Consider the following 24,879-nt stretch of genomic DNA (forward strand, 5'->3'; position numbering starts at 1 on the left):
CAAAAAAAAACCATTTGTACGTGGTACGCCTAAAATTTATTGAGGTTTGTTGCAATACACGTATTACAATAATAAATACCACAACACTCACAAAACTTTCATACAATACAAAAATTTCCTAAAATAACGCAAGTAAAAAACTTAAAAGAACAGTAATTCTCATTTCTTCTTCTTTTTCTTCTCCACAGCCCCGCCAGTACTGTCATTTTTGCGCTTTTGCCCGCTCTTCGAAGAGACCTGCGTCGAGTTCCCGGTGACCGTGTTCGATTTGGACACCTTCTTCTTCCGCTCGTTCCTCTCCCGCTCCTCCAACTCGGCGTTCTCCCTCTCGATCAGCGTGATCAGAGTGTTACAGCGCCTCTGCAACTCCATGGCGGTGCGGGATTTCAAGAACCAATCGAAGCGGAACTGCGGAGACGCCCTCACAGCCGCCCGCAACTCCTCGTAGACGTTCTCCCTGTCGAAGCCCAACCTGTGCAGCATGCATACCAAAAACCGGTCTTCGTCTTCCATGTAGTTCTTGCCTTTGTTAGTACCGTAGGCGATTCTGAGTTGGTGGAAGGGCGCCCGATAGCGGGCCATTTTGGCATCCAGAGCCCTTTTAATACTGGCACGGCGCTGGATTTTGGTCTCGCCTCTTTCGATCTGCGCCATGATTCTGTCGATGTCTTGGAGTTCGTGGCACCTTTCCCAAAACACGGCGGAGTACTCCATCACTTCTTCGGGAGTTTTCCCTTCGACTTCCTTCGCGATGTTTTCGATGTCGTCGCGTCCATACTTTTCGTTCGCTTTGATGAACTGGTTGAAGTCGCGTTTGCTCCAGTTGGTGAACCCCTGGGTCAACAATTGTTCCTTTTCCGTTTGCTCCTCTTCCGTCAACGTTTCCGACTCGTCGATTTTTCTTTGTTCTTCGCGCTGCTGCTTGGTGGCTTCCGGCCCCAATTCCAAGTTCTTGGGGACTTTGTAACCCAGAGTTTTCCGGTAGAAGTAAATTTCTTGGTCTAGGAGTTCGAATAATCTGGGTGGGAAAAATTGGAAATCTTGTACGATTGGTTGTTTCGGGGGGCGCGGGGCTTTCGGAGCTTTGGGTTCGGAAACGCGGAGAGCTTCACGGAAGTAGGCGTCGACTGCGTAATTGGCTTTTCGTTCACGTTTCGGGGGCTCGATCCAGGTGCACAGACCTACGTTCTTTTGTTTCTCGCGGTAGTCTTCACCCTCGAACTTGTAGACGGATTCGGTGGGGGTGTCGACGGTGAAGTTTCTTAAGGAGGATTCTCCTAAAGATTCTAGTCTTTGGTTCAGCTCGGCCGTCTGGAATCAAGATTATTGAAGTTGAGCTAGAAGCCCCACTATGCAAATGTGCTTACCTTTGCTTCACCCTTTTGCAGAATGCTATCGATGTCTTCGTCTGTTATTTCCGAGTCTTTTGACGCGAATACATGATTTGCTCCGTATCGAATCATGTTCAACATTTCGTCTTTGTTTAACGACTGGGTTTTATTGTCTACTAAACGACCCTGTTGTATGACCAGTTTGTCTAATCTTAGTTTCACTTCTGCTCGCTCCACGATTTTTTCTTCAACGGTGTTTTCAGTGATGAACCTGTAAGTGAGTTAATTATGGATAGTTATTTTTTACGGATAATTGCACTAGTTTTTGACTGTAATAGTACGAACCTGAAAACCCGGACTTGTTTCTTTTGGCCAATTCGGTGAGCTCTGTCCATAGCTTGCAGATCCATTTGGGGATTCCAGTCCGAATCGTAAATAATGACCACATCAGCGGTAGCTAAATTAATACCCAATCCACCTGCTCGTGTCGACAACATGAAAATGAACTTTATGCTATCCGGCTCATTGTACTCATTAATCTGGCGTTGTCTGTCTTCATGAGGTGTCTGTCCATCTAACCTACAATACTGGTAGCCCCTCCAATGGCAATAGTCCTCCAAAATATCCAACATCCTTGTCATTTGCGAAAATATAAGTACCCTAGAATCTTGTTCCCTCAACTTCGGTAAAAGTTTATCCAAAAGTACCATTTTGCCACAGTTGAACACCAAGTGTTCGTCAGTGGTGTACGGTGGTCCCGGTTCAGCACCATCAAACAAGTACGGATGATTCGAACATTTCCGAAGCTGCATAAGAATGTTCTGTAGCCTCATCTTCTCTACTTTCCCGGCACCGTTCACGATATCTATATCTTTCAACAGAACCTTCGTGTACCACTCCCTCTGCATCTTACTCAAACCCACGTAAACCTTCAGCTCTTTCTTGGGCTTCAGTTTCTTCTCCACTTCCGATTTCAGACGTCTTAACAAAAACGGTTTTAATACTGCGTGTAAACGTTCGATGAGTTGGTTGTCGCCCAAACACTGGTTGGTATTGAACCAAGCGTCGAAGTCGTCGGCGGAATTGAAGACATCGGGCAGCAGGAAGTTGAGGAGGGCCCAGAGTTCGTGGAGGTTGTTTTGGAGGGGGGTACCGGTGAGCAGGAGACGGTTGGTCGTTTTGAATTCGCGCAAAATTTCCGATAGTTTGGACTTTTCGTTTTTGATTCGGTGAGCTTCGTCGATTACCATGTAGCGCCAGTTGAATTTTTTGAAAACCGATTTTTCTTTGATCACCATTTCGTACGAGGTGACGCAGACGTCCCAGTCGCCGGGCATCATCACGTCTCGAATGAAAGCGTTCTATACAAGAAGAAGGCGATTTTTAGGGGGAAATATGTAAAATGTATTTTATATGAAAATTTTGTCGACTCTGATGTGTTCTGGAGTAGAAAAAGTTTATAAACCATTGAAAAAACGGGACTTGTTGAGCTGACGGTATTTGTGGTTTATGAATCCGCCTTAGCCATCCAAATATTTTATAACGTACGAGGAACGCCAAGCAAGGTTCCTTTAACTCAGTTGGTTAGAGCGTCATGTCAATAATGCAAAGATGGCGAGTTTGAACCACGCAAGTGCTACTTTTTTCTAGCATTGTGATTGGATTCCTATTTTTTTTCTCTCTAAAAAATTGGGTTTGTTTTGATTGCATTTCAGGGGCAAGGCTTGATCTAATACTACGACTAATAAGGAATAAATTCAGCTGCTTTATCTCAAAAATGGAGATTTTTCTATAATTTGTCGTTTATTTTAAATTAAAGCAGTTAAACTGACGGCAGATATAGGTGTGACGTCATAGCGATATGACGTCGATTCAGGATGTGAGACGCAGAAATTAACACAAAAATATCGTTTATTGATTGATTGTTACCAACATGAAAACAGGAATAATTCTTCAGATGACAACAGACTCTGACAGATAAAGACTGCTTCGCTAAAAACGACGAGCGACAATGTCTAAAATAGGCTGAAAATAGAACGATTGTACAAACAATAATAACGCTGTAATGCAGCAAAATTGCGGAAAATGGAAAAGTACGCAGTGAAATCAATCATAATTGTTTACATTTGTCCATAACTCTGCTATGTAGCATAAAATCGACATAATTCAAAAGTATACAATGAGTTGAAGGCGTCTGTGTGTAATAGGAGAACACACAAAGCCTTTGTAATTTTTCTGCACATTTCCACAGCAGATGAAAACCTTATCTTTTATTTTTTATCTCTGACGTTATTGGCGCTAAAAATTTAGTCACAGATTTCAAATTCTATCTACATATGTAACTAACCACAGTAAAGATGAATCATTAAATAAATAACAAAAATTAAGCTTACTCTGGCCTCCTGATCACCAATTAGACACACAGCCCTCAGACTAGGACACCACTTCTTGAACTCGTTCATCCAATTAGCCAACGTTGATTTTGGCACAATGACAATATGCGGCGACGGTATATTTTTGTAGTGCTTCATAAATCCTAACAGAGAGATCGTTTGTAGAGTTTTCCCCAGCCCCATCTCGTCGGCCAAAATCCCATTGATCCCATTTTCATACAGCGAAACCATCCAATTCAACCCGCGTATTTGGTAGTCCCTCATTTCGCCGTTCTTTATGTAATACGGCGAACACTCGAACCGAATCGTCGGCTTCGCCTTGGTGTTGCTCTCAGCCAGCAGCTCCTCATCTTCCTCCTGTTCGGTCTTCCTGTGTCGATGGTCTGCCACTGGATCCTCTTTGACTTTCTTCGGGCGGCCGGACTTCGGTTTCGACGGGGTTTTGCTCTGGTTCATAAAATGCGAAAAAATCTCAGTCTGTTTCAGCAAGTACTCAAAACGTCTTCCGCGGTCGGTTTCTAGCTTTGTCTCGAAATCTTCGCCTTTTCCGCGGGATGACAGCGTGTCGGAAGACGAGGCATTCTTAAAAACAGGCGATCATTAGAGGAGATTGTGGAGTCAATGAACCTGTGGTCACCTTTTACCACCTAACGAACGGTTTTGGTGGAACGGTTACTTACCGAATTTTCACCAGTGTCAGCGGTTTCAGCGCCTTCTTCTGCTTTCGACATGTTGATTTCGGGGGTTGAGGGGACACGAAATTTGTGGAATGTTGCTTGAACGTTAAAATTTAGAAATTCGATGTTTAGCTGATAACAAACATTTAGGAGCGGGAAAGATCAGCTAACAACAACGACTGAGCGCGAGGCCGGTTTGACAATCTAATCTAGGGAGAATTACGTCAATGGAAGGCTTTGTTCGCCAAAAAGAGAAATGTCCCTAGTTTGAATTTTTAAATCAGATTCTGCACGGATAAACGCCAAAAATAGCAAAATAATATTACGAACAAAAAATTTAAATGCGACGTCACCACTGATCGGGAAAATATTTGAAATCTGTTGACGTAATATTATTATTATTGCGAAATTTTCGTAGTTGCAACAGTGATGGTTGCAAAATTAGCAACAAATGTAAACAAAAGTTCCGGTATGGTGAAAATGCAATTATTATGTTGGTCACACTGAATTTGCCAAGACAAAAAAAATGACCACGAATTTACCAAAAATAATAATCTTACGTTTATTCGCAACTCTTTAGGTGAATAGCAAGAATATGCAAATTAAAAGTCGCTTTCACTGATTTAATTCACAAACAATTTCCATCTCACTTACAACAGCTGCAGATTTTAAGGTGGCTTCACTGGCTGTCACAAAATTTGTTTAAAAATCCGGAAGTGACATACAAACAAAACCACTTCAAACAAATATTCCCCGTGAAAGAATCTCGAACTTTTGTATTGTATAATTCCCTCCCCATGGTAAATCTGGGAGTGTAAAATATACCTAACCAAGATCCTCCTTTTCAGACCCAGCCTCATACCACCCCTTCGTTTGCTTTCAAAAAGCAACCAATGTCTTCGGCACGCAAGAAGATGACCAGTAAATTCGAACTGACTGAGGAGCAAAAGCACGACATTAAAGAAGCCTTTGATTTGTTTGATACCGACGGGACGGGGAAGATTGATGCTAAAGATTTAAAGGTCGCAATAAGAGCGCTAGGTTTTGAGCCAAAGAAAGAGGAAATTAAGAAGATGATAGCCGACGTAGACGTTAAGGGCACGGGGAAATTGTCCTTTGATGATTTTGTGCAACTGATGACTTTAAAAATGGCTGAGAAAGATTCAAAAGAGGAGATTATGAAAGCGTTTCGGTTGTTTGATGATGATGAAACTGGAAAGATTAGTTTTAAGAATTTGAAACGGGTTGCTAAAGAGCTGGGGGAGAACCTCACTGATGAGGAGTTACAAGAGATGATTGATGAAGCTGATCGAGATGGCGATGGTGAAATAAATCAGGAGGAATTTTTAAGAATTATGAAGAAAACTAGTTTATATTGAGTGGTTTACACATTCCATTTATGGGTTTTTGTCTCACTTTTGAGCACTGCTTGTGTGTGATTTGTTGTTGAAAGAATATGTAAGTGTTGCACAATCAATTTATTTTAATGCAAACAACATATAAAAATATAAAAATTTGTATATATTTTTAATCGAGTAATGGCATTCCTTTTAAATACAAATTAAGCCAGAGCGAGTTGTTCTTTGATTGATCCATCAGCTAACCCAAAGTAGGCTTTCTTTGCCATTTTAACAAACAAACCAGTTTCCACAACCCCTGGAATAACATTCAACTTTGTGTTTATCTCCTCCCAGTTATAATCTTGGAAGTTCTTCCAGTCAAGGATAAAATTCCCATTATCTGTTACTACAGGTCCTGCTTTAGCTTTAGCCATCCGCAGTTCCACAGCCCCTCCATAGAGATTCTCAATTTGAGTTTTAATTGGAGCATATGCCATAGGCACAACCTCAATCGGTATCCCCTTCTTGTACTGCTCCCCCAGCTTGTGCGAATTTTTTGTAAAATCAGCAATAATGATAAGCTCCTTTGCGCAACTAGCAACAATTTTCTCCTGTAATAAACATCCTCCGCCTCCTTTGATCAGTGTTAAGCTGTTATCGACCTCATCAGCCCCATCAATGCATACATCCAACCTGGGGTGGATTTCCAGGTCTGTCAAAGGTAGTTTGTGTTGCACAATCAGTTGTCTAGCTTGGAAGGATGTGGGGACGCACTGTACGTTGATTTTTTCGTTTTTAACGCGTTCAGATAACCTCTCGACAGCGTAGATTACAGTGGAACCACTTCCTATTCCCACTATGTTGTTGTTGTGCACGTGCAAATCCACTGCTTTGAATGCAGCTGCTCTTTTTGCACTTTCTAGCGATGTCATGGCTGCAAGAGAACTGAGACGCGAAAAAAGCCGGAATAATTTCATTAATTTGAAAATATTGTTTTATAGTTTTCCATTGCACTTTGGTCTGCGCGTGCGCGTTTATGCGGGGCGCACTGCGCAATTTTCTGGTTTAAATTTGAATTATGTTACATAAAAGTCGTGTGGTTATATTTAATTGTTATTTGTTAATAACAATAAGTTGTTGTTACATAGTTTTTGGACAAGCATTTGATTTATTTGTTGAGGGACATATGTGCAATAGCGTTTCTCTCATAAAATGTAATTTTGTAATTTGCAAGTCATTAGAGTAACCACTGTAATTACCTTACACGATTTATGTATGTTTATTATTTATTCTAGTTGTATGAATAATATGATGTTATTTTCAAGGATTTCTGCCAATTTTTAAGCACTTTAATAAAGCATTGTTGAAGTCGATGCTTTTGGCTTGGAATATATTGAATGTGTGGTAGGTACTATTTTTTGAATCAAAGAATCATATTTTTACTACTTATTACTTCAGCGTGATGAATTTATGCAACACATTATACACTCGCCTTTAATGAAAATGTTAACGTGATTTCATTTGCCTATTGCAGCTGACTATTTGTTGTTTTACGTTGGTAATACAAATATTTCTAATGATTTCTACTATATGACAGTTTAATTGTCATTGGTTGTCGTAACCTTAGAAAAATCAAGTTTAATAAATATTGTTTCTTCCAAAAAACTTGTGTTTTTTGATACTAAATGCTGAAGGTGTTCGTACCTACAGCATTTAGTACAACACCTACAAATAAGGTCGATTTATAAACTTGTCGCTGACGTTGCTGTTAACCGTTACGTTGCCGTTACCGTTGACGCCGGGTTTTCAACCAATCGAATCCCGGCAGTGTGCGGTGCTGCCAACTTGCACGAAAATCTCCTGAAGTAGGAGGGACATTTTTCTGGTTGACAGCACTAATTCCACGAAAATCCAATTTTGATATAATAGATAATGAGGTCCACTAATATTAAGCCATTTAATCATCTGTTCACCCTCATATTTTAAATAGCTGCTCATTTTCTACACTGTAGCTTTCTGTCAGTACTTATGCATTTTTAAGGATATTTCTCGACGTTTAAATCAACAACATTTATTACTATTCGTCTCAAAAACAGATTAGGTATTATAACTACAAGCCCTTTTTTCTTAATGTGTGTAGTCTTCTTTTCACAACAACAAAGATATAAAAAATGGTAAATTTTTATAGGAAAGTATCGATTCTGCAATTAGGCTCCGCCCCTTGGTCTCATAACGAATGAAAAATGCATCACGATTGAGATTGAGACGGATGGGTGGGGCTTCTCTTGTGGTTTGCTTTTTAATTCATATATTTAGTTTTCTTTGTACACTGCCCCTCAAAATTAACGCAAAATTTTAAAATTTTATTTTGCACAAGTGGAGATCGTACGTATGAACTGGCCTGCACGAAGTCCGGACCTCAATTCCATTGAGCATTTATGGGACATAGTAGGAAAAAGAATTCAAGCATTACAGCACTCTCCTGCTACCCTCCCAGAGCTAACACTAGATTGACGCAAGAGTGGCAAGAAATTGATCAAAAAGAAGTTAGAAATTTAATTAACCATATGCGAGCTGTTGTCAATGCTCGTTACTAAGTCTAACTCAGCGACGGTTAAAGCATTATCAAATAAGATGTTATTTTTTGGTTTCTTGCAATTTGGTTCCAAATCATTATTAGTTTGTTGTTTTTGTCGATTTTTGTTCTAGAATTTCTATATTTGATTTAATAATTACGAACTAGGGACCAAAGTAGGAAAAATAACAAGATTATCTAAGTGTATAAAACGATTACTTAAGAACGTATTTCACATGATAATTTCTCGTAGAAAAATAAGGATTTTACAATTAAGCTCCGCCTCTCGGCTTACGACGAATACAAAAATCATCAGAATTGAGATAGGGCGGGTGGGCGGGGTTTATATTTTGCCTTTTTTTTCTTAATATATATATAGCCATCTTTTCACAACAAGAAACTTAGAACATGGTTAAAATGGTACATTTTTGCAAGGACATATGAATTGTGCAACTATGGGGCCGAGCCTATTGCAGAATTGATATTTCCGTATACAAATTTCTATTTTTAAACATGTTTTAAGTTTCATGTTGGAAAAGAAGTCTGCACACATTAAAACAAAAAGGCAAAATGTAAGTAAGCCCGCCCACCCGTCCTATCTCACTTGTGATGATTTTTTTTATTCGCCGTGGTGAACCAAGAGGGCGGAGCTTAACTGCACAATATGCTTACTTCTTTACAAGAAATTAAAATCTTGTTGCTTAAAAAATACAATGTATATTAAAAAAAAAATCTGACAACGAATGAAAAATTCATTACAATTGAGAATTGAGATCGGGGCGGGTATGGGTGAGGCCTAATCCTTGGCTTTATATTTTTCTTAATATACCTACATAGTATTCTTTGGACAAGATCCTGAAAAACATGTTTTTAATTTCTCGCAGAGAAATAAAGATTTTGCAGTTAAGCTCCGCCTTTTTGGCTCAATACGAATAAAAAAAATCATCACAATTGAGATAGGGTGGGTGGGCGGGGCTACATTTTCCCTTTTTTTCTTAATATGTGCAGACTTATTTCGACAACAAGAAACTTCAAACATGTTTAAAATGGTAAATTTTTGTAGTAATCAACTTAAATCCTCCACCTTTCGTTTACAGCCCCTTTAAATACGGGAATAGTTGATCATCAAAGTTACTCTCAACGCCAACTTGGCAACGAAGTTTATAAATGGCATTTTTCAGTTCTAAAAGCAACGTCAGAGGGAACAGCAATTGCAACGGAAACTTCAACGTCAACAGCAAATTTATAAAGTGGGATTTATATATCGACAGTAACTTTGATGTTTAACTTTTGTCGTATTTAAGGGGGTTGTAGAAGAAAAATGGAGGATTAAGTTGATTACTACAAAAATTTACCATTTTACACATGTTTTAAGTTTATTGTTGTCGAAATAAGTTTACACATACTAAGAAAAAAAAATACAAAAAGTAAGCCCCGCCCACCCACCGTATCTAAATTGTAATGCTTTTTTTTAATCGTCGAGAGCCAAAGGGGCGGGATTTAATTGCAAAACCGTTATTATTTCTTTACAAGAAATTACCATGTAAGATATGTTTTTGAGTACCGTGTTATTCAAAGAATGCTACGCACATATATTAAGAAAAAAATTAAGTCAGAGAGTAAACCCCGCCCATACTTGTCCTGATCTAAATAGTAATGAAGTTTTCATTTATTGGCCGACCTAGGGGCTGAGCCTAATTTGCAAAATCCATATTTTCTTGCACAAATTTACCATTTGAAACGTGTTTTAAGTTTCTAAGAATAAAAAAATGATCACAGTTGAGATGGGGTGGGTGGGCGGTGTCTATATTTTGCCTTTTTTTCTTAATATACGTAGTATTCTTTGAACAACCCGATGCTCAAAAACATGTTTTTAATATCTTGTAAAGAAATAAGTATGTTGCAGTTAAGCTTCACCCTCTTGATTCAGGGCGAATAAAAAAAATCATCACAATTGAGATAGGGAGGGTGGGCGGGTTTTACATTTTGTCTTTTTGTTTTAATATGTGTAGACTTCTTTTCACAACATGAAACTTAAAACATGTTTAAAATCGAAAATTTGAATAAGGAAATATCGATTTTGCAAATCAAAAAATAATTGCAAAATCTATATTTCCTTGCAAAAACCATGTTTTAAGTTTCTTGTTGTGAAAAAATCGCTATGTATACTAAGAAAAATAAGGCAAAATATAAGCCCCGCCCACCCGCCCTATCTCAATTGTGATGATTTTTTCATTCGTCGTGCGCCAAGGGGGGCGAGCTTAATTGCAAAATCCTTATTTCTATACGCGAAATAAAAAACATAATACTTAATCTGTTTTTGAGGTGAATAGCAATAATTCTTGTTGATTTAAACGTCGAGAACTATCTTTAACAATGCATAAGTACTGACAGAAAGCTACAGTGTAGAAAATAATGGCAGCTATTTAAAATATGAGATTTTAAAGTTTACTTACAAAAACAATTACAAATATTTATGTAGAGTGTTGGAGTCTAGGATGTTTCAATTGTTCAGTCATGTAGTCTGATAGGTGCAGAAATACTAAAAATTAAGAATATAACTTTGAAAAAAAGAGAAACAATTCTAATTTGAACCTATTTGTGGCACTCGTTTTTTTGTTAATAAACCAGTGAAATTGAAATGACACTAGTATGTAGTTTTCGTCAAAAATCTATACTGCATTAACCTTGAAAGAAAATGAAAAATTACCTTAAATTTCGTAACTATCTTAACTATCTGTGAAAGTTGATGCGGTAGATGAACTTCGTTATAGTTAAAAACGCTATTTCCTCATTTGAACTTACAACTTAAGCAGTAAAAGAGTGTATAATTTCCCTTGCTTTGCAATTTTCGTATTACCTAATGAAGTGATTTACGTGCATTTTATGTCTTAATATAATCGCGAGCCACGCCAGCTACGTTTCTGTGTTTACACGTTCGCAGTGTATAAACACAATCGCGAGCAACACTCACATTTAATATTACTGTGTTGGACAACCTAAAGATTAAGGCTCACTTTAAGATTTTTTATTTGTTATAAATAGAGAGCGGATTTTATGAAATTTGCATATCCGTTATTTTTTGCATATAAGTCTTGATATTTAATATGTGAACGAATCATGCTAATTAAAAATGAATACAGCTATAAAAAAATTGCATATTTGCATATATTTGCCTTCTGCTGCATATTTCACCAAACGCGTGCATATTTTGCATTTTTATCAATTTTTGTGCTAATTTGAAAAAAAAAATTTTCATTCTATCGGCATTTATCTAGAAAGACGAAATTTTATGAATCATATTGCAAATATTGTCCTGAGCTTCAAATAACTAGGAAAGGTTTGGGTTTTACGGTAGTTTGGAGACACCACTGGGTGTTAAGCCATCCTTTCAGGTAAATTCGCGTCCTAATTACTTTTGGAAATACCATTCATGCCCAATATTTTTGTTCGTTAGTTAAGTGGTACGTTTAGTGGTGGTCGAAGGGACTATTATTTTTCATCGTGAGTTTGTATTGAAAGCATTTAAAGGGATACAGGTATATATCGAAGATAACTCAAATTAATTTATGGATTAAACCTTTTCCTGAACTTATTCTTCAAGAATGAACTGTGTTTTGTGGCGCCTGCCCTAAACCGGTAAGTATTTTTACATCTGTGGACGTAGTACACAGTTTTTCTATTTAGAAATACATATACTTTAGAATCACCGGAAAAACTTTTTGTTAGAATATTTCGAAAAATATCTAAAAATAAATTGTTACCAAAATAGTAATTAAATAATGGATTACTACTATTTTTCAATTTGTTCTGTTTATATTTATTTTTTAGTATAATAAGAATATTATCTTTAAAACCGTGATTTATGAGTTAGTGAGATGTAATTAAACACTTTGCAGTGTGATTTATGTATTTTTTGTAATAAAACGTAAGCTCGGGAACCCTGTTTTTGTATTTTATAAATAAATTTAGTTCGCTTTTTTTTATTTTTGGAGCATATGCATTGCATATCTCAGCATATATTAAGAAAGTTACTGCATATTTGCATAAATTTGGTGCATATCATATGATCATATTTCTCAAAATTTTGGTGCATATTTTCCGCTCTCTAGTTATAAATACGTATATGCAACCAACTATACATGACATTGAACTACACGTGAAAACAATCTATGAACGGATTTTCTAAAAGTTCTAACATGTTTTGGTTCTACTACACGTTTTCTGATTATTTTACTTTCTGATCAACGCACCATACTCAGTCTAAGCGTGCAACACGTCCTGAGAAGTCTCGACTAGGATTGTGAACACGTACTCTTCATAATTTAAAATCGAACAAAACAGAGTTACAACAAATTTGATTGTATGTTGCTGCAGCACCGGAAAAGTATAAAAATGATTGTTAATGGACCAGCGATTAAAAAGGTGTATTAAGGGTGGACGCCAGTTGCAGAAAAATAAACACCGAAAAATTTAAATTAATCTGATTGTTTGATTTATAATCTCCCAAATGGAAATCGTGTTTGGGCATAAATTATAACATGTAAATTGGTTAAAACGAAAAAGAAAACTCCCCGAAATCTTAGTAGTCACTTTATGAAGATCGCGTAATAATAAATTAGATCTAGCGAGCCAACGGTGCTGCTTTTTAATGAAGAGCCTTAATGATTCCGATATTAGTCGAAATAACGACGCAATTCAATCTACCTTCCCCTATTAGATAGCACGATAAGTTTAAATAATGAATTAAGTACATCGGTATTAACATTTGAAAACTCGCCTGCATTTAAATCTTTATCTGTGCGGAAATTAAAATGAAAATCTTTAAAGTGTTTAGTACGGTTATTCGCTGCAAAGTAATTTATCTTGTGAAGCTCGCCTGTTAATCTTAATTCACACTATCAGAGGTAAGTATTTTTGTAACACAAAGAAAAAGACTGCGAGATTTATAGTTCGTACTTCCACGGTGAGCATAGGTAAGTATGTGTCAGCAGCAATTATTTAATTAATTGTTGGTGAGTATCGTGACGCAGCTTGTCGTTTTGGAACGATGAGTTGAAGCCAGGTTGCGAATATTACTCTCATTTAATTATCGTCTCAGTGCATCAGCTAAATGAAAAAATTAGGTGTGTGACGGAAGGACGTTATTAAACGCACACTGTTGCTTATCACGCTATAATTTAGCGGTTTTATTCGACATTGTTGCAGTAAAATTTCAACGAAGTAAATGTGAATTCAAAGTTCATTGTTATTCGGTTTTATAAAGTTTCGTTATTGGAAATATTTAAATGATGACCTGATTTAAAAATATAATAAACAGTTTCAATAATTCATGTTAATAAAACAGTATCAATGAGGATAACCGCGAAGCGTCAACTCTAGTCTGTTTTTGTTCTGATAAAATAAAGGTTTGTGTTACATTTGTATTAAATTGTTGTTAATGTAACGTTGTTTTGTTGCAGCTATGAAGGATATATTATTTATTCTCATTAGTGGAATTCTGATAATATTTGGAGATTGTGCCGAAACGCAAAACGGTTGCGATTACGAACATGACATCAGGACCTATTTTTGTAAGAACATACACGACGCATTCCCTAACGTGTTCTACGGGAATTACCACTTGCAATGTGTCAAGTGCAACATCAGGACGTTCACTAACAGGACCTTCCCCTATACAAATAACCTTGTTTCATTTAACGCTTCCGAGAGTGGAATTAGAGCTATAGCCTGGCGAGCTTTTTCAAGCTTGACGAACATCCAGTACATCTACCTGCAAAATAATGAGATTCAAGAAATCGCACCTGACGCTTTTTGGGGACTACGACAGGTGTACGAAGTCCACCTGGAAAACAACCACCTAGAAAACGCAGTCCCAGGATTTCTGAACGACCTGGAAGCCAACACGGTCCTTCTCAACAACAACAAAATCAAAACTCTACCGAACTCACTCTTCGGAGGATCGTTAGGTTTCCTAATCCTCGACTTGTCGAAGAACTTCATCAAAACCGTACACGAAGATGCGTTTTTTGGTTTAGAAAACCTAGAAGTGTTGAATTTGGAGAACAACCACATTTGCCATCTGACTCTAGGAGTGTTCAAGCATCTACACACACTGAGACAGCTCAATCTGGCTGACAACAAGTTGACGAAATTTACAATTGGGACTTTCTCTGGTTTGACGAATCTCAACACTTTGAACCTCGCCAACAACAGTGTGTCGGTTTTTGATGGGAATATCTTGATACCTTTTGACCATATGTCGAGGCTGGATCTGAGTGGAAACGGGATTTATTATTTGGATGCGAATTCTATCCATGTGAATGTACCAACGTTGAAGACCTTGCGTATTGACGATAACCTGTTGTCTTGCATTCATCTGATTAATATCATTCAGTTTTTTAAGAAGATGCACGTTCAGGTGATTAATACTGTAGGAAGATATCATGTTCAGAACGTCAATGGTATTGCCTGCACGGAGATGATCCTGACGCACCCGGTTGAGTTTGAACAATTTTTGATTGTTGCTAAAGACGACACGAAGAAGTCTATTCAGTACTGTTAGATTTTTCTGAATTAAAGATTTATTGTAACGGCATGGTGTTGTTTTTTTTTTAATTTGATAGTGTGTGCTTTCACGAGTGAGTTCTATAGGCTACAGGTTTCAATTGTGCTATGTTTATATTAATTGTAGAACCTATTCTATGTTTTGAGCTTTTCCTGAGTGTTCCAAATTTAGTCGTTTTTTGCCACTGTCGTAGTTGCTGTCGGTTTTTTCTCGACTTGTTGTTAATAAATTTTCTATTACATATTTTAATCTCATTTATCTTATATTTTGTATTCTCTATGTTCCACCATTTTATTTTGGTTGATTTTTTTTTAGTTTTTTGTCCATTTGTTTTCTGTTCGCAATTGATTCACTCCTGATGTCCGACTTTCCGTTTATTTTTTTCTCATAATTAATTTGAGTACTTTGTTGTAGTACTTTTTTCTAATTTATGGTATATCGTTATCTCCTATTTATTTTTCCTTCATTTTTGTTAGCACTTTTGTGTCTTTTAAATCTTAATTTGAGGATGCTCTTCGCTACGCTAAGATTAGCGAAATATTAGTTTACTTTATCGAGTTAATGAGGACCCTATACAGTTTTATCAAAGTCCAAAAACTGTTTTTGGAAATAATTAAAATTTTATTATTTGTGAAGTTAAAGATGACAATAACTGTGTAAACACAACCTAATTGACACTGTATTAGTGGCTGATAAAGTTTCGTGCCAGGGACGTATATACTTGTAAAATGTACCCTTCGAACTTGAGAACTCATAGCTAAATATTTTTTTCAAAAAAATCGTTGTCAGAACAGTATATAAGTGTATAAAAAAGAAAAAAAGAGTGATGAAAAAATGAAATTGAATATAATTAAGAAATAAATGTCTTTTCTTAATAGTGATAGTGATTAGATTATCATTTGTTGTTCAAGAACTATCTACACGACTTATGGGTAAAAAAAGGTCCAGAGTTATGTAGACAGAATTTCCCTCGTCCATGGAATTCAGGTAAACAAACAGATTCTTTGAAAAATTGTAATATTTAATTTTTCTTATGATAACCCTTATACCTATAAGTTAAAATAAAGATATGTATGGACTATTAAAGTATAGTCAAAGGAGCATGCTATTCATGTGTTTCAAGTGAGTTTTTACATAAGAAAATTTTGTGATGAAGTCGCCAACACATATATCAATTTGGATATGTGCAATGTAATATCAATAATAACAGTACTGTATACTCAAATTTTCGAGAAAACGGGGTGAGCCGTTCTTAATTTGATCAATAAAATAATTTGCCTCAATCATTCATTTTTTGGAGTCACCCTTTTTAAAAGATATGAATTTATTAGGCAAAATTTTGAGATGACGTCATCAGTTTTTCGGAAGAGAAACGGATAAATTTTGATTAATTATTTTTTCTAATAAATAAAATTGTATTCGAGTCCGTCGGCCGATTCTCTACTGATACGTTTTCTTAAGCGTTCATGACTCCTAGAGTACAAACAAGTAGGTCTCCCGTTTCCGTCTGTCTGTCCGTCTGTCCGCCTGTCTGCCATCCCGGATTTTTATTAAATGGATAATCTCCGAAAGTACTGGGCCGATTGTTGTCAAATTTTGTATTTCTATTAGGAATATCATGTAGATGGTAAAACGCTAGTCAAAATTTGTCTAATCATCCCCACTATTAATGTGATGACGTCACTTCAAAATTGTAGATAGTAAATGGGTTTTAAATTGTAGTTTATGACTCCGTGTTGAGCTTTTATCCGAAGGGTAGAGATTTTTGGAAAAAAAAATCAATGAAAAATATAAAACAACATTTTACAATTAAATTTTGAATATGCAAAACGCAAATGTTTTAAGGTTATGATACGCATAATAAATTTTTATTCAAAATATATTTGCTTATCTCCTCCAAAAAATTGATGACGTCATCTCAAAATTTTGCCGAAAAAGTTTTACCCAAATTTTTACTTGTGATTTATCATTGCATTCATATTTTTTAGATTTGCTTAAATATGTGGCTCAAAACATTAATGAATGAGTCAATTTATTTTCCCCGAAAATTTTGGGAATACAATAATGTTATTTTTTAGTTTCCATTTTACACTAAACACGATAAATCACTGAAATGGAGAAAGGAGGTGGGCGGGGCTAAATAAGGTTTTTCTAGTTTTATGAGCAAGCAGTAGCCCCGCCCACCCACCCCTTCTTCGTTCCAGTTAGCCCAGTAATTTCTCTTAATATTGTTCAGTCCTAACTAAGCAAGTTTTAGCCCCGCCCACCCACCCTTTCTTTTCCTAAGAGGATATGTCATTTACTAAAATCAATCTTATCTTAGCAGATACTAGCCCCGCCCATATACGCTGTTGTCATTTTAACGATTTTATTTCTCTTCAATTGAGATCCACCCTTCATTCGGACTACACAAAATGAGTCATTGAAATGAAGACGGGGTGGGTGGGTGGGGTGAATTATATGTTCTTTTGTAAATGAGAATGGGAACTAATAGAGTGTAGGCTGTTAAAAAAAGTGTTAATTGTAATTTTTTTGTTATACTACTTTTTGCTATATTTATTTCTTATTATTAAAAAAAATGAGAGAACGGGTGGGTGGGCGGGGCTAAGTTTAATTTTTTCCTGCAGAATGTTTTATAAACAAGCGGTAGCCCCGCCCAGTGATTACTCTTAATATTGTTCAGTCATTAACCAAAATCAAACAAATACTAGCACCGCCCACCCGCCCTTTATTTTCTGACAGGATATGTCATTTACCAAAATAAATCTTATATTAGCTGATAGTAGCCCCATCCACACACGCTGTTCTCATTCTAACGATTTTATTTCTCTTCAATTGAGGTTCACTCTTCATTCGGACTAGACAAAATGAATCACTGAAATGGAAACAGGGTGGGTGGGCGGGGTCAATTATATGTTAGCGTTAAATTTTTTGGTTGTACTTCTTCTTTGCTATAATATTTATTTCTTATTTCTGAAGAAAAAAAAATGAAAGAATGGGTGGGTGGGCGGGGCTAAGTTTAACTTTTTCCTACAGAATCTTTTATAAGCAAGCAATAGTAGTTTTAAAGATAAATTGCAAAATGTTATACAATTTTGATTTTTTTAATAAAATGTGGATGTCTGGGGCAAAAACTCAACACGGATTTATAAATTACAAGTGCAGGAGTATCTTATTTTGTAAAATTTAAATAATATTTACCAATGTAAATTTTTGAGATGACATTCTATTGTTGGTGGAGATAATATTTGTTATACACATATAAAATTTGATAACAATTGGTCTAGTAGTTTTGAAGATTCTCTGTCTAATTAAAGACAAACACACAGACAGACAGACGGAAACGGGTGATCTATTTTTTCGTTCTCTCCGTTTTATGAAACGTCAAGAAAACATGAAAGCAGCCAGTCGTCCGATGGACTGGATTACAATGCTTCCTTAGCTTACGCTCGGTAACCAAAGGCAAGGGTTGCATAAACATTTTTGTAAAGTAATTGTGAAGAAAATTCTAGGCGGATTCATAAATCACAAGTGTAGGAGTATCTTATTTTAGAAAATTTAAATAATGTTTATTGTACAAAAGGATGTCATCAAATTTTACCATCCACACGATGTTCATAACATACATCTAATTTTAGCAACAATCGATCCAGTAGTTTCGGAGATTATTTGCGTAATAAAAATCGACATAGGGAGAAAACAGACGAAAACGGGAGACCTATTATTTCGTACTCCAGAGGCACGAAACGTCGACTAGACATGAAAGTAGCCATTCGCCAGATGGACCTTATTACAGTACGTTTACGCTTGGAGTGGTACAAATTATTTTTCTTTTAAATTTTACGTTTTACTTAGTATATTTAGAAAATCAGAGCCCAGGATTATTCTTAAGATGTTAAAAAAATTTTAACAAAATTTTACTCTGTATAGAAATTTCTTGAAAATAATTTTGTTTACTGTTTCTTTTAATAATGAACCTATGCAACAAGACTGGTTTAAGTAAAAATTTAAAATTTTATGGCTACTTTTATGTTTTCTCGACGTTTGGTTACCCAAAGAGTACGAAAAAATTGCGTCTATCTGTCGTCTGTCTGTGTTGATTTTTATTAGACAGATAATAACGTTCTTCTTATAGTATGTAATATAATCGACGATCTAAGAAAAACTGATGAACTATACGACAACCACAATCGGGTTTTGGAAAAAATGTTGCAAGTAGTATGAAAAGAAAACACAGGAGTTTGAAAGATTGTAGAATATTTTGCAGTTGTGATGATTGGTGTCCGATGATAACACAAGCAAAAACATACATATTAATAGCGGAGTTCCTCAAGGTTCGGTCTTAAGACCGATTGTAGCGAATTATACTTCAGTGAGCTACTGAAGGAGCGATTCCAAAAAATACTACCATTATAGTGTCCTTAAAAGATGGAGTGTAAGGCCCTAACCAAGACCAAAAGATGCAGTTGAAATAATAAAGAAAATTTTGGTATAATTTTGACAACACCTTGTCAATAAGAAAGAGTCATCTTGAATCAATTTTATTAGGGTTATTACCATACACCTTACGGCACTGAATTTGCCTGATTATTGCACTCACATGTCACATGATGTCAACTGACCAATCAAACGCGTCAATATTTGTAAATTCAACCAATCAGCATACAATTACGTGATAATTGCACACTGTGCAATTACCACTACCGATAATTATCACTAGCCAGATGTGCCAACTATAAGATAAGCAAGTACCAGTTAATTGCAAAAAAAAACAAGAGGTTACTAACCAAATATTTAATTATGAAACTAAGAATTGTAATTAATTATGGTACAGTTGTAGTAATTTACAGGGGTTTGTGTGCTTGGTGAAGTAGTAACTATATTTTTAGACATTTGTACCAAAGCAGACGGTGCGCAATTTGTGGATTTGTTATTAGACTCTTCCATAGCCGTTGAGTTGGCGCGTAATTTGTCAATCATTTGATAATGATGATCTCCATCGAGCTGAAGGTATGGTTTGATGGAGAAAGTATTGGCATGACCGGTAATCTTTATAAGCTGTTCTTCACCGACTCCCGCTTTTGCAAGTTGCGACACTGCAGTTGACCGTAATGAATGATTACTAATCTTCTTTTTCTTTATGTCGATGCCTATTTCTTCTGCGGCGGTTCTTGTCCATTTCCCCATTTCATTCCTTCCAACGGGTGAATTTTTGAACCATCCTACAGAACTAGGTTCTCTCCATGCAGGATTTGGCGTTAAAAATAAACGATCGGTGGTTATATGTTTACCTCTCTTGCTCAGCATTTTTTTGTAGAGCCTTAAATAATAAAATAATTATTATTTTGTATTTGAAACAGTATTTAATTACCTAACAGGGCAAATTCTAGGATCTGTGGTGTTTGTTGCAAGCCATTTGCTGTCTGTTAATTTATGGCTACCTCCTTGAGCTGTTTTGGAAAAAATACAATTGTATTCTATTCGCCCCGTAGGCAAACCACAATTATCACTTTCTTCCTTAAAATGTTTGATAGTAACGTTAACACCTTCACATCCCCTCCAAGCTAATTCTAATCCAGCCACATAAAAAAACATTTTCTGTAAACCATCTGGCGTGTCTTCGTTATAAATCTTTAGAATCTTGTTGTATTCTTCTAGAGTCAAAATTGAGGAACTAGTTTTGCGTTTTTCCGGTTGTATTTGTAGGTTCCGGCGTTTTGCGTCGCGTGCATTTCTACTACCCTTGAATTCCAGGTCAACAAAAGGATCAAACTTTATACCAAATTTATTGAAATACAGTTCTTGCAACTGCTTTGCCGTTACATTCCACATCGTTTTTATTACTGCTTCTTTGTAGTCATTACCATCGACTTTTTTCATATTGTACCCCCAATCTTTGAGGATGAATGCTAGTTTTTCCGTGGAAGTGTTTCCATCAAAAACATATTTGCGTTCACCGCAAAACTTCTCAAATTGCCTCCAGATTGAATTTCGTGAGTTCTTCGTATTTAGCGGCGTAATGTTTGTAATAGAATCATCAATTTCTTTTGGCGTGTTACGACCAAAACGAAAATTGGACATGGTTTTTTAAACCCACACAAATTTTGCAAAATGGCTGTTCTTATTTACTTGCGTCGCCATAGTATCGCACACCAAACTACTTCGTAAATCATTATAAAATTATTTTTAAAATGTTTGTTCTTGCAATAATCTGTTGAATATATTGCGTGCATCACAATGAAATCGATAATTTTGAACAACAATAATCTCTCATGCTTGTTGCCTAAGAAAAATGCACTCGTGCTAAAGCACTCGTGCGTTTTCAATGCAACAAGCATTCGAGTTATTGTTGCTCAAAATTATCGATAACATTGCGATGCACTTAATATATTATAACTGATAATAACAAGTTGTGGAAATCCGCGATCTTTCGGTCTGTTGAAACTAAACGCTTTGATGTTTGTGTTTTCAATAAAATGTCTTAATATCTTTGAAGCACCTGTCGAAGGTGGATGTGAATAGAAGCGGAATTGACTGTTTAGACGCAAATTCCATCACCATACCAACAGCGAAGAGTTTGTGGATCGATGATAATCCGCTGTCTTGCATTCACCTGATCAACACTATTCAGTATTTCGAGAAGGTGCACGTTCAGGTGGTTAATACGGATAGACGATATCACGTAGAGAAAGTCAACGGTATTGCTTGCGCAGAAATGGTCTTTACCCACCTCACTCACTTGGAACGTTCCTGTTGCTAAAGACGACACAAAGAAGTTCGCCGTTAGCTTGTTCTAAATTAAAGATTTAACGTAACCGAACGATGTTTGTTTTTCGAGTTTTGTATGGTAGCAATAATTTGCGAGAATGCGAGTTTATTTTCATTGGAAGTTTAAGTCTGCGGTAACTTTTTCTATTTTTCTTGCTCCTGGCGGGATTTCCTTTTATTAAGCAATACGAGCAGGCTAGGAAACGAGGAAAATCCACTTAGGATGTTTAGATGATTATTTTAAATCAATGTTGAGTTGTTGGTTGCTTTTGAAGGAAACTGGTCAAAATTTATTCAATAAAATCGTTATTTCATTTTTGCGGTTGTCATGTATGTGACAAGCTAATATTAAGCCAAGGAAAAGTCGCTATCAGGGAGTACAATCACGTCCTCAGTTTTTATCTTGCGTCCCAAAGGATTAACAAGATAAACGTTGGGTTAGGTATTGATTTTCCTCGAGATGAAAATTAATACGCACGGCTTTAGTTTATTGTTTTAAAATCGGTTCGTTATTTAATTAGTAATTTAGGAAAGTTCTCGCGCAAAAAACGAGCAATTCTGCCATGTAAAACGGCGCTGCAGAAATGAAACTATCTAAATTCTAAAGCGTCTTTAATGGATGTTAAGTGGTAGAAAACTGGAGCTTCTGTAAAAGTATAGAGTAGTAAAATGCTGCTGGTAATTTTGAAGCGTTGTTCTCGAGCAGTATAAGCACTCCTTGAATAATCCATTGCAATATCCTTCAATGTGCCTTTATGCCGAGCCGCAGAAGACAATATTCTTTGTCTCAGCGTGTACTTGAGTAGCTAAAGTTATATTGCAGACAAAACAATAAAAAATAAGATCTCAAGTGAGCATAACGTTTGCAATATTACAAATTTATGCCATAAGGGGTTGAATATTAGAAAATATTCCATCAGCAACGAACTTGTGATCTATAAGACCGCGAAACCACGTGAATACTAACGTGCCGGGTAAAATAGCTTTCGATCTGAAAATGACATTTTAAAGATTAAATTCTTTGCCCAGATTCTCATTAGATACCGCGGAAACAAAATTTGACTGATACGGGTTTGGCGCAAGAAGTGCGATAACAAAAGCGATGTTATTTAGATATGCAAATAAAAATTTTTTCGAATTTGGTTTAGCTCGACGTTTGATTAGCCTAATTTGTGGGACTGTAAGAGAGTTTAATAAAGTAGTACTTTCTGTTCGTCGGTCCCCGAGCTATGGAGTTAAGGAATGCATTTAAATAGAGCTTTAATGACAGGCTCTATCCGTCAAGAGGCATTCAACCGTCTCACGGGGATACCCAAGCACGTACACATTCTGACGGTCGTTTCTAAGTAAGACTTCCGTTTAGATACTCTTACAAGAAAGTTTTGTTGTTAAAAAACACTGTTTTATCTTTTATCATTCGCAGGATCTAATCTTACGTGCTCAGCACTTTCACTCCATTTTCTTTTTTAGGGTATTTAAAGGAGATCGTATCAGAACGATCAGCGATTATTTATTATTAAAACAAAAATGCGCCAATGCTGGAAAATATTTAAATGTTTTAATATCCGTCAATGTAATGTTGTGGTTGGGGAAAACGTTTTAATGCAAAATTTGTTTTGTTGAATAATTTATTTCGTGTACTTCGTGTAAATCAAAGGTTTGCAGTAATTATGTTATTTGTTCCTAATCACCTGTAATGATGATAATATTTCGCACAGATTATAGTATTTCAAGAGTTTCGAAAAGGCGGCAAAATTAACATTAGTCAGTCAGGTAACAAACACAGAATCTAATCTGATATCTTTTATTACAAACAATGACTATCGATTTTGACACTTGTTCTAAATAAAGGATATGTTATTAAAGAAACAAGTTATCGGTTCTCTTCTTTAATAACTTGCCTTAAAAGGAAATATTATTTAATATTCAACAAATTTGTTTTTGAAATGTAATTTCGTTATACTTTTACTCTGATTATTGGTGTTTCTTCGTTTGACTTTAACTCAGAATGCACAAGATTGATGATCTAAACTTTGTGTCTAATTTGCTAAAAATTTTCATAACGCAATAAATGCAAAGTATTATCTTATATTTCTTTTATTTAAAAAATTATACAACAAGAAAATATATTTTTTGTTTTATGGTTAAATATAACTTATGCAAATTAGTATTTTTTTTGATTATCTAAGATTTTTTTTTGGATTCGTATGTTAATTGTCACCTATAGTATCTGTCTGTCTGTCTGTCTGTCTGCCGTCCCGGATTTTTATTAGGCACATAATCTCCGAAAGTACTGAGCCGATTGTTGTCAAATTTTGTATTTATATTAGGAATATCATGTAGGTAAAACGCTAACCAAAATTTGTCTATTCATCGCCACCAATAACGTGATGACGTTACTTCAAAATTGTACGTAGTAAATTGCTTTTAAATTCTTTAAAATATCATAGTCCTATACATGCAGTTTATGACTCCGTGTTGAGTTTTTACCCAAAACGTCCAGATTTTTGGAAAAAAATTAAAATTATAAAAGAACATTTTGCAATTTAATTTTGAATCTGCCAAACTAAATACTGTGAAATCTTGCAGATGTTTTTTATTTACGGTAAGCATAATAATTTTGTAATTAAAATATATTCGCTTATCGCCTTCAAAAATTGATGACACCATCCAAAAATTTTGCCGGATAAATATTATCTAAAATTTGCAAAATATGATCAGTCTATACTTGTGACTTATTACTGCATTCATATTTTTTAGATTTACATAAACAGGGTGATTAAAAAAAATTAATGACTGATTTGTTAAAATTAAACATCCAATCAGATTTAGGAATTTAACTCGTTACTATTGATACTTGTAATTTAACACCTTTTAAATTTAGCAAGTTTTAACAAGTTTAATAGGGGTCCCGCCCACCCGCTCCCTATTTTCTCACATGATATGTCATTTACCAAAATCAGACTTATCTTAGCAAGTAGTACCCTCTGAGAAAATAAGGGGCGGGTGGGCGGGGTTAGTACTTGCTAAGATAAGTCTTATTTTGGCAAATGACATATCCTCTGAGAAAATAGGGGGTGGGTGGGCGGGGCTAGTACTTGATAAGATAAGACTGATTTTGGCAAATGACAAACCCTCTGAGAAAATAGGCGGCGGGTGGGAGGGCCTAGTACTTATTAAGATAAAACTGATTTTGCCCCTATTAATCTTGTAAAAACATGTGAAAT

At 35.9% G+C, this 24,879-nt stretch overlaps 4 protein-coding genes across 6 annotated transcripts; 2 read left to right on the plus strand and 2 right to left on the minus strand.

Annotated features, from left to right (window-relative positions):
* Positions 1 to 13: 13 nt before the first annotated feature.
* LOC135127153 (chromatin-remodeling complex ATPase chain Iswi) lies at positions 14 to 4,637 on the minus strand. Its single transcript, XM_064053511.1, has 5 exons — positions 4,405 to 4,637; positions 3,725 to 4,306; positions 1,677 to 2,692; positions 1,368 to 1,602; positions 14 to 1,311 (listed from the first exon to the last, which is right to left on the minus strand). Exons 1-5 carry the CDS (start codon positions 4,453 to 4,455, stop codon positions 160 to 162), a joined length of 3,036 nt encoding a protein of 1,011 aa, XP_063909581.1. The 5' UTR covers positions 4,456 to 4,637; the 3' UTR covers positions 14 to 159.
* A 241-nt stretch (positions 4,638 to 4,878) lies between these two features.
* LOC135127162 (uncharacterized) lies at positions 4,879 to 5,973 on the plus strand. 2 transcript variants are annotated; one of them, XM_064053545.1, is made up of 2 exons: positions 4,879 to 4,981; positions 5,250 to 5,973. In XM_064053545.1, exon 2 carries the CDS (start codon positions 5,295 to 5,297, stop codon positions 5,778 to 5,780), a length of 486 nt encoding a protein of 161 aa, XP_063909615.1. In that variant the 5' UTR covers positions 4,879 to 4,981; positions 5,250 to 5,294; the 3' UTR covers positions 5,781 to 5,973. The 2 variants fall into 2 exon arrangements, with proteins under 2 accessions (XP_063909615.1, XP_063909607.1); XM_064053537.1 differs by lacking the exon at positions 4,879 to 4,981 and adding an exon at positions 4,988 to 5,201.
* On the minus strand, positions 5,861 to 6,764 carry LOC135127157 (ribose-5-phosphate isomerase). The gene has a single exon (XM_064053523.1). The coding sequence runs from the start codon at positions 6,716 to 6,718 to the stop codon at positions 5,963 to 5,965; it is 756 nt and encodes a 251-aa protein (XP_063909593.1). The 5' UTR covers positions 6,719 to 6,764; the 3' UTR covers positions 5,861 to 5,962.
* A 6,364-nt stretch (positions 6,765 to 13,128) lies between these two features.
* LOC135127176 (phospholipase A2 inhibitor beta-like) lies at positions 13,129 to 14,914 on the plus strand. 2 transcript variants are annotated; one of them, XM_064053565.1, is made up of 2 exons: positions 13,129 to 13,223; positions 13,779 to 14,914. In XM_064053565.1, the coding sequence occupies exon 2, from the start codon at positions 13,781 to 13,783 to the stop codon at positions 14,879 to 14,881; it is 1,101 nt and encodes a 366-aa protein (XP_063909635.1). In that variant the 5' UTR covers positions 13,129 to 13,223; positions 13,779 to 13,780; the 3' UTR covers positions 14,882 to 14,914. The 2 variants fall into 2 exon arrangements, with proteins under 2 accessions (XP_063909635.1, XP_063909627.1); XM_064053557.1 differs by lacking the exon at positions 13,129 to 13,223 and adding an exon at positions 13,523 to 13,724.
* Positions 14,915 to 24,879: the final 9,965 nt, after the last annotated feature.

This window comes from Zophobas morio, unplaced genomic scaffold (genome assembly GCF_036711695.1).
Source record: "Zophobas morio isolate AGI-343-1 ecotype UQ-CSIRO unplaced genomic scaffold, CSIRO_AGI_Zmor_V1 ptg000002l, whole genome shotgun sequence".
Classification (NCBI taxonomy): Eukaryota; Metazoa; Arthropoda; class Insecta; order Coleoptera; family Tenebrionidae; genus Zophobas; species Zophobas morio.